Genomic DNA, 10,195 nt, shown 5'->3' on the forward strand with positions numbered 1-10,195 from the left:
TTGTAGAAAACTAGGTGATGAAAACTAGAAGAGAAAAACTAGGTGCATCCTCTTCCTTGGGCGACACTCCTTGGACCATACGGTTCTTAGTGCGTTCCCACGCGGGTCTCGTATTCTTGAGTCGAGATCATGCATACTTCGTGTCCCTTGTTCGTGCCAATCCACGATTGATGTGCTAAAATTGATGGGCTTAGGTTCGACCCATTCTTGCTGCCCATATGACCTCCGGATTCGAGTACTACCTCGCCCAATGTGTCGATATCCGTATCAACTCGCACCAATCGAACTAGAACCGTTCATGTTTTCAAATCTCCTTAAGCCTTTATTAACTATAAATAAGATAAATAAGCTACTCAATTATTCATAAACTTGTCTTGAATTTTATGATGCGTGGTCATTTATTAACCGTCTCGCCACCCGCATCATATTCTCTCCCTTCAAAAAGAATTGTCCTCAATTCTTCGCCTCAATATGCCGGGATCAAAGATGAATATTGTAAACCCGAACAAACCCGAACACATATTCGAACCATCTTTGATGCCATCAAATGCTTTTTGTGCCCTAGGATTCCACTCAAACTCTCCTTTCTTTGTTAGCTCGGTGATAGGTGCAACAATAGAGCTAAAATTTTGAATGAACCTTTGATAAAATGAAGCCAATCCATGAAAACTTCTAACTTCAGTAGTTGTTTTAGGAATAGGCCACGATTGAATTGCTTCCACTTTTGAAGGATAAACGCTCACCCCTTCTTCTCCAACGATGTAACCAAGAAAGGTCACACTAGGCACCATGAACATGCATTTCTCGAGCTTTCCATAAAGTTTCTGTTCTCCTAATTTCTCAAACAGCTTTCTCAAATGTTCCAAGTGTTGCTCCTTATTTTTGCTGTAAATAAGAATGTCATCAAGATAAACAACAACAAACTTATTAAGAAATGGCCTTAGGACCTCATTCATCAGCCTCGTGAAAGAACTAGAAGCATTGCATAACCCAAATGGCATAACAAGCCACTCATACAACCCTTGCTTTGTTTTGAAGGCTGTTTTCCATTCGTCACCTTCACGAATCCTCATTTGATGATAACCACTTCGAAGATCAATTTTCGAGAACACACAAGCTCCATTCAACTCATCAAGCATATCATCTAGCCTTGGCATAGGAAAGCGATACTTGATTGTAATATTGTTCACCACTTGGCTATCAATACACATACGCCATGTCCCATCCTTGTTGGGTACCAAAAGAGCAGGTACGGCACAAGGACTAAGACTCTCTTGCACATAGCCTCGATCAATCAACTCTTGCACTTGTCTTTGCAACTCTTTAGCCTCTTCTGGATTGCATCGATAGGCTGGTTTGTTTGAAAGTGTAGCTCCTGGAATAAGATCAATTTGGTGCTCTATGCCACGCTTAGGAGGTAATCCAAGTGGCAACTCTTCCGGGAACACATCACCAAACTCATTCAACAACATTTGGACAGTCTCGTCATGAACTCCAATTCCTTCTTCCACATCTCGAACCATAAGAACATAAGCTTGTTCCCCTTGTTCTAATGCTTCAACAAATTCTTTAGCATTCATAAACAAATTCTCATTTTTCTTCTTTACTTTGTTAGGTGACAAGGGTTTCAAGTGGAATCTGTTTTTACCCTTACTAACAATGTAAATGTTATCCCTTCCTTGATGAACAACTTCTCTATCAAACTGCCATGGTCGTCCCAATAGAATATGACACGCACTCATGGGTAACACGTCACACCATACTTCATCTTCATAGGGACCCATAAAAAATGAAAGTAAAGCTTGTTTCTTGACTTTAATCCCATTGTTTTCATTCAACCAATGCAGCATATATGGTTTATGGTGATTACGAGTCTCAAGCTTAAAGGAATCCACCAATTCAGTAGCAACCGCATTTGTGCAAGACCCACTATCAATAATCAAATTGCAAGTCTTACCATGCACCTTACAACGAGCATGGAAAATCTGCTCACGTTGCTCCATTTCAATCGGTGTGGATTGAATTTGCAAGTTTCTCACCACGAACATCTCCTTATCAGTGTCATATGATGGTTCGACAATATTAGTGTGAACCTCATCATCTTCTTCATCTTCATCGTTCTGGACAGAATTGACCTCCGTCTCATTTGTCACCACAAAACATGGAGTAATCTCACCTAACTCTTGAAGAGTAAGCGCTCTCTTTTGGGGACATTCGTTAGCGATGTGTCCATAACCTTGGCACTTAAAGCATCTCCTAGCACACATATCTTTGAAATCAGTAGCAACTCCTTTGCCTTTGTCTTTGGGTTCTTCCTTTTTGGCTTCCTTATTGAACGATGATGTAGCGCTTGACTTATAAAAAGGATTAACACCCTTAGAACCATCATGAGCAACCAGGAGTTCCTTTCCTTTGTCCTGCTTTTCAAACTTAAGAGCAAGCTTACACACATTATTAAAATCAAGGAAATTCTGAACTTCAACTCGTTGGGCCAATGAAGGACTCAAACCCTTAATTAATCGAGCAATTTGCATCTCCTCCCGTTCCTCAAGGTCACACACCATAATTAGTCTTTCAAACTCTTTAATGTAATCATTCACACTTAAATTACCTTGAGAAAGAGATGTAAGCATCAAGTACTGCTCTTGTTCATAGTCTCTTGGCACGAAGCGTTTTTGCAAGTGCTTCTTCAACTTATTCCATGTCTCAATCTTACTCTTTCTTTCACGCCTTCTTTGCTTCTTAAGGTTCTCATACCACAAGGATGCATACTTGGTCATTTTCAAGGTAGCAACCTTGAATTGCTTGTGTTCATCATAGCCTTTATATTCAAAGACTCTCTCCGTCTCACCCAATCTAGGAATTTTTCAGCATCAAGTTCCCCTTCAAACTCCGGGATATCAAGTTTTAATCCACGATCATCATCATTATTCCCCCTTGGTTCAGGAATGGAATGATGGCTCTCATCGGAATCTGAACTTTCAATGTGCCTCCTCCCCTTCTTTCTAAGAGTATGATTACAAATCTGATCAATCTTGTAATTCATTTGTGCCATTCGTTTTGTTAAGTCATCCATACGTTCCTCCCATGGTTCTTGATATGAACCATCATGAGACATCTTTTTTTTTCTCACAAGTGAACAGTACCAGACGTGAACAGTAAGATTTTTTTTTCTTTTTTTTTCAACACTAGCAATGGATCGTCTTGCTTATGGAAAATCAAGAGGCGAGGCTCTGATAACCAATTTGATGTAAAACCGGGTACCAAATCGGTGTGAATGTTAGACACGAAAAGGCCTGATTTGGTAAAGTATTGTGAGTGATATTTTTGGTGTTTTATGAGTTTAAATTGCAGCGGAAAATGTTAAGTAAAATGGATATGGATTAGCTAAGAAACCTCGCAAGATAACTCAACTAAAACTGAAATCTCCAACCAAGACCACACAGGAACAAGGAGGGAAACAAAGGATATTTCACCCAAGAACACACAGTAAACAAGGATGAAATAAGGCGCCGACCTCGCAAGGAAAACAAGAACACTCGCAAGCGTTCAAAGTTTGAGAGAAAATCTCTACACTTGGGTTTATATTTCTGAAAATTGGATGATTACAAATGAGGATTTTGCCCCTTATATAGCCTAGGATGTACTTGGGCTCCAAGGCAGCATTAAATGTTAAAAAGCATTTCATAGGTGCTTATTCAAAGTCCTTGATTTTGTAGAAAACAATGCTAGACTTTGTAGAAAACTAGGTGATGAAAACTAGAAGAGAAAAACTAGGTGCATCCTCTTCCTTGGGCGACACTCCTTGGACCATACGGTTCTTAGTGCGTTCCCACGCGGGTCTCGTATTCTTGAGTCGAGATCATTCATACTTCTTGTCCCTTGTTCGTGCCAATCCACGATTGATGTGCTAAAATTGATGGGCTTGGGTTCGACCCATTCTTGCTGCCCATATGACCTCCGGATTCGAGTACTACCTCGCCCAATGTGTCGATATCTGTATCAACTCGCACCAATCGAACTAGAACCGTTCATGTTTTCAAATCTCCTTAAGCCTTTATTAACTATAAATAAGATAAATAAGCTACTCAATTATTCATAAACTTGTCTTGAATTTTATGATGCGTGGTCATTTATTAACCATCTCGCCACCCGCATCAGGTGTGAGCAGTCCAAGGTCGGCTCATCATCCGAGATAGCATGGATTCCCCAAGGGTTTGTTTTGTTGTTCGGTTTAGTCGGTGGAGGCAAAGGCAATTCCCCTTTCTCGACCATGTCTTGGATTATGTGTTTGAGCTTGAAGTAGGTTTCTGTGTCATGCCCTTTCCCTTGGTGGTACTGCCAGTAGGCATTAGGGTTCCAGAAGCGGGATTTCTTAGCATCAGACGAATCCGGGGTGGGTCCTATTGGTTGTAGTTTTCCTTGGTCCATGAGCCTCTTTAGGGAGCTTGCATAAGTTGACCCTATATTAGTGAACACTCTTTGGGGACGCTCAGCTCTCTTGGCAGTTGGTTCAAGGAGGTTGACCTCATCAATATTTTTCGTCTGACCATAAGGGCGAGATCCGGTTGATGTGGATCCCTGGTAGCCTCTACCGGTGGTTTTGGCTAGGACACCCTTACGGAAGTCGTCTTCAATTCGTGTCCCTAGGATTTGCAGGTCTTGGAAGGTCTTGATGTTTTGGTACCTCAGTAAGTTGGCATACACCGGGCGGAGATTTTTGACAAATTTTTCCACCAAGGTTGACTCACTCGGCTTGCTGACCAACTGGGTGCTTACCCTCCTCCAACAGGTTAAGAACTCGGTGAATCCCTCCTTGTCATTCTGGGTTAGGACCTCAAGGGTACGGGTGTTGGCTTGGATTTCAACATTATCGGCATATTGCTTAGCAAATTCAACTGCGACCTCATCCCAGGTAGTAAGGTTCTTCGGGTCAAGGGAGTAGTACCATTGGTGAGGGATCGATTCCAAGGATGATGAAAAGATCCGGGTGAAAAGTTCATGTTTAACCCCTTTTATGGCCATGTAGTCTTTGAAGGCTCGGATATGATTGAGTGGGTCCTCCACTCCCTTGAATTTGGGCACATCGGTCAAGGTAAGGTTGTCAGGTAGTTGATCCTCAATAGGTTCAAACCTTCGGTTATTCTCAAGATGGATATTGTCACCCCGGGCTAGGAGCTGTTTTTCCAGGAGCTTGAGCCTTTTCTCAGTTTCTGTCAAAGGCGGAGTGTTGTGTTCTCCAGCTTCTTTGTTTTCCAGGGTGTCGATACGGGTCTCGACACGGTCCAGAGTGACCTTAAGAGCTGTGAGCAGGCTGGCTAGCTGAGCAGTCGTGACATCTCTGTTGTTATCATTGTTGTTGTTGGACGAAGTTGAAGACGAGGCCATGGTTCTGAGGCAGAAAAACGGCTCACATTACAACTCGATCCAACACGGCTCAAAGATTGAACGCAGACAACATAAAGGATGAGACAAAGATCAGACTCAACAAGACGAGGGGGACCGTGTGTGGTACCTCGGTGCTGACTCGATTTATAACGTGGCGGTGTTGACCGAACTTTAACACGCGTCCAACATAGCGGCGTGACGCCATTGGATGAGTCTCGTGGTGAGACGACTCATAAGTAAAGACCCATAAGTACGTTTGCTTCGACTCGATAGACACGAGGCGGAATTGGAATGGTGGACTGAAGTTTTCGAAAATATAAATTTTCAAAAAGATTCATTTGTCGCTTAATGGACGGCTTCCGAAGATAGGGATATCCGCAAGTCGGTTAGTTGAAGAGGGTTGTCTTAAGTTTGTTTGCGAAAGACTGTTTTGAATTTGAATCGGCTCGGAAAACAACGTACTGCTTCCCAAGACGGTTTTCGAAATTCAAAATTGTATGTTTTGAAAATCAGGTTTGAAATGTTTGAAGAGGTGTCGAGGACGGTGTATGGTCCTCGGGATCTCGAAAGTGTCTCGAGAAAAGGGTGTGTGCCTTTCTCGGGTTTTGAAAGAGCCATTGTCGGCGCGAAACGGGTTAAAATCCGTGTCTAGACGCGGCGATTATAACGGTGTAAAAAGGTGATTTGAAATGGTTATTGAAAACCGAGTTTGAAAATCGTCATCACGGCGGCCTAGAAAGGCGTGTTGAAATGGTTATAAAAAACCGAGTTTGAAAATCGTCATTACGACGGCCTAGAAAGGCGTGTTGAAATGGCAATGGTCGGCGAAAGACCGAGGTTTGAAACGGCCATTATAACGGCACAAAAAGGTGTTTTTGAAAGTTTGAAAATGACACGGAAGGACTTATGATCAAGTAGCACATAAGCACTCACAGTTCATTATATCATGCATAATGCTGACACGAGTTTTGGCTTAAAAGGGTGGGTTACACACAAAGCAATCAAACCCCGATTTGCGAGAGGGATACCAATCCAAACAAAATGTGTAAGGAGGGTGCCCTAGCCTCGTGCTCGAAGGTGATGAAAGCTCTTTGACGAAACAGAAATGTGTATCGTCAACGGTATATTTGACTTAATCGGAATTCGAAACGCGGGGATGAGAAAACTCACGCCGACGAGACGAGCCAATTGGTCGAAAAGGGTTAGGTTATGGGCCCGGACAAGGAACCCGACCGTGACCATAATATCAATTAATGCATTCCAACCAAGACCTCGTTCAAGTCTCACCATCTAGGGATCACAAAGACACAAGTGTCCTAGCTCTCCCCAACGGAGTCGCCAATCTGTGGACATCGGCCCACCTACACACCGAGCCGATCTGTCGGACGTATAGCGGTCTTTTGAAAGCCACGCTCGGTGGCGTAAAAATGCCTTCGACCGGATCGTTTTAGATCGGTTGGTTTCGTCTCGGTAAGGGTCTCGAAACGATTAGAGATGTTCGGAGTCGCCACCAAGCATTTGTGGGATGCTTGGAACTCGTTCGAATCCACTTTATACCTCGGTCAAACGAAGCACAAAGCAGTGTTTGACATAGGTACTAAAGATAAGGAATCGTCCCTCTTTAGCATCCTATCTCTAGAATGACTCTCGTACGCCCTGGATAAGGTCGTCCACTATCCAAAGTTTCTGAGTAAGAGGTGAAGGTACGTATTGGGAAGCCCTTTAATTAGACACCCAATCCCGCCCGCGGTAGCGGCCTCTACTGATCGATCTTGGTTGGTTGAATGCAAAAGTTGATAAAACGGTTTAAATGCATGAATGCGCATCCAATAATTTAAACCTAATATGTGAGAGCTTTCTAGGTCGGTTGATTTAATCCAAGTATCAAGTATAAGATGTCGAGTTCGATTTATGGTTGATTTGCATGCAAGACGAAAATTAAACATCCATTTACCAAATTAGGTTTATGGTGCATAACGTGATCCATTTGTCTTAATAAGACGTTTTGCAAACCCTTTTTTTAAGAGAGCAAGTTAGTCGTCTAATCCGTCCTATATCCGGGTTAGCCGGAGTTGGGATCGTCCTAGACTAATGCTGGAAAGGGAACATACCCTGCACTAGGCAGCCAGATGAGGCGCGAGCGTATTGGCGATGTAAGGGGGTCTCCCCTGGTTTGAAAATAGGAGTTCATTTGAATATAATGAGTTGATACTCATCATCGTACTCGGGTTAAAATCCGACATGGTATGTAGAACCAAGGATGACTTTGTGTTGGTGACTAATACATTTATTTTGAAAATGTAAAGAAATTATGAAAGGCTTTAGAATACCTTCCAAAATGTAAAGAAATGAAATAAAAGGCTTTAAAATACCTCTTAAATGTAATTAACCAAATATTATCACCGAAACACGGATTAAACCGTCATGGTATTAAGAACCAAGGGTGAAAAATGTTTTATGGTTAAAACTTGTAAAATAAAATAAAAATGGGTTTGAAAATACTTAAAATGGTAAAAACCGATTACAAATATGAAAATAAATTAAAGAGGAAAGACGAGAACAAACACGATTGCGTCTGACCTGGGCACCCCATTGAGGCGCGAGCCTCTGTGCATAACAAGGGGATTCTATCTCAGGCCAAAACTCAGTTTTGGCTCGTCTAACCTATATTTGGATCGTGTTATGCATGATTTAGCATATTGTAGTCATGAAACCAGTAAAGACATGATAAAAGAAGGATTTTTACACCCTCATACTTACATGCTTGGTTTATGGCGAGAAACCGACGTAAGTGTATCAACTCGTTTGGTCGGAAAAGACTCGGTTTAAAACCGTTTTAGTAAGTAAAAAGAGTGTTTTGTTAAGTTTAGTGATGGTGTAGTGGTAGAAGTGGTCGGTCAAGTGATTTAATGCACGATGACGGTACCAAACAATGTGTAAGGCTTGTATTTACGATCGATAGGTCATAAATATGCGTCGGATTGTGACTTAGGAAGTCGAGTCGAGAATTTTAAGGGAGAAAAGAGGGGGTGGACACTCGCGTAACTTCTCAAATGGTGGCATTTGAGGGGTATTTATAGGAGAATGAGTGGTTGTGTGAGTTTTGAGCGACGTGGCCACCTGGGCTGCTCAAAGAGGCGCGAGCAATGTAGCACGTCTTCGAGGTGTCTTGTCACTATCACACAAATGCAATCATGATTTGTTCTATCCTAGGATTTGTATGCACATGTTTGGTACTTGACCATACATGAATCCGGGAAATCTTAACATGGAAGCATTTGAATGGTTTGTTTTTTGTGTTTGACTTGGTTTGACTCGTTGTTGGAGTCGGGATTTGAATTTTGAGTCGGTTTTTGGTCCGGTGTCGGTTTTGACCCTAGTTAGCGTCATTGCGACCCCGTCATCATGCATTAAACACTCCAGGTACTTTTGAAAAATTTTGAAATGTTTTATTTTCGAAATCGTTTTAAGTTTTCCGACGTGAAGTTGTACACGAACTGTCGATCAAACGCCGCGATTCCAAAGCATGTTGTAGTCCGATAATCATCGGGTGTTTGTTGGAGTCTCGGCAGATACCGGGTATCTACAAACATGGTTTTCTTGTTTCATGGTATTGCAATATTTGTTAATGATGTGTTATTTTGCTTATATGGGTAAATGCTTAGTTTACCTTGCGAGTTATATGGTTTAATGAGTAAAGACGTATAGACTTGTGATTGAGGGGATGTGGGACGGGAGTGAGTTGACGAGCTTAGTAGGATAAAGAGCAAAGTGTTAATAACGTGTGATGAGTTAACATGTTATCTTCAGAGTTAGGAGCGGACGACATGGGTTTATGGTAAGTGGTTCAATTGTTGTGGATTGGAGCCAAGTAGAGAGGTGCATGTACAATGTCGTAAATGGTAAGTCACATGATGAATGAGAATGTTATTGGTTGAAACCTTGAATGATGTGCTAGAGATTAAATTGGATTTGGTTAAGTAGTGATGTAAGTATTATGAGTAAAGGAATATTGAACGGAAATGAGTTGTGTATGGGTGTATGTTGACAAAGTAGGGTATGGAAATTAAGAGACATATAAAAAGGCGATAAGGAAACTAATGAACTTTGGAGGAGTAAATCTTTTATGTTAATAGTAGTGTTTGTGATCAAAAGAGTAATATCTAGTTGCTTAGAGGTATCGATGTATTTAAAGGATTTGGATATTTGACTATGTAAAGTCAAATTATGTATAGTCATCAAGTTTGAAATTTGGGAAACCTGGGAAAGTATGCTAGCCTATGCGAAGTTTTGAGTTAGATGAGTTGATCATGAGAGACAACCTATAAATGATGAATGGAGCGCGACCAAGATTGTATATTTGTCGGTTGCTCGGACTCATAGTTAGAACGGAATTCAAAGGACAAGTGAGAGTGACCTTATTGAGTATGACTCGGGTATTTTGGGATAGCATATGTTGAGTTGGGGCTTGTGTCATGATGAGAGAATAATTGGATGCCAAGAGTAAAAAGAGAGTGATGACATGAATCGATAAAAGTTTTTAGAGGGTGTGATTTTGACTTAAGGAATGGCATCGATCGAATAAATGGTGACAAGGAATTATGAAACCGGAAAATGAGAGAGAACACTAGAACGAGAGACGAGTTGGAGATTTTGCAAGTTTTGCAATCCAACATTCAATGAGGAATTTGTTACAAGTTTCTGGTGAGTCCTTGTGAGGAGGTCGCGTTGTCGGCCGTGACATAAGAGGGATGAGTTTGAGTTTTAATGGTTGGGATATACTCCCTCCATACCACACCAATGGTAA

At 41.6% G+C, this 10,195-nt stretch overlaps 1 protein-coding gene across 1 annotated transcript; it reads right to left on the bottom strand.

The window, feature by feature from the left end:
* Positions 1 to 437: 437 nt before the first annotated feature.
* On the bottom strand, positions 438 to 2,780 carry LOC141640955 (uncharacterized). Its single transcript, XM_074449634.1, has one exon. It carries the CDS (start codon positions 2,778 to 2,780, stop codon positions 438 to 440), a length of 2,343 nt encoding a protein of 780 aa, XP_074305735.1.
* Positions 2,781 to 10,195: the final 7,415 nt, after the last annotated feature.

Source organism: Silene latifolia, chromosome 2 (assembly GCF_048544455.1).
Source record: "Silene latifolia isolate original U9 population chromosome 2, ASM4854445v1, whole genome shotgun sequence".
Lineage (NCBI taxonomy): Eukaryota > Viridiplantae > Streptophyta > Magnoliopsida > Caryophyllales > Caryophyllaceae > Silene > Silene latifolia.

What these genes read in the sequence shown, in the direction of transcription:
- LOC141640955 (XM_074449634.1), bottom strand. Translation starts at nt 2,780, where the DNA reads ATGACCAAGTATGCATCCTTGTGGTATGAGAACCTTAAGAAGCAAAGA.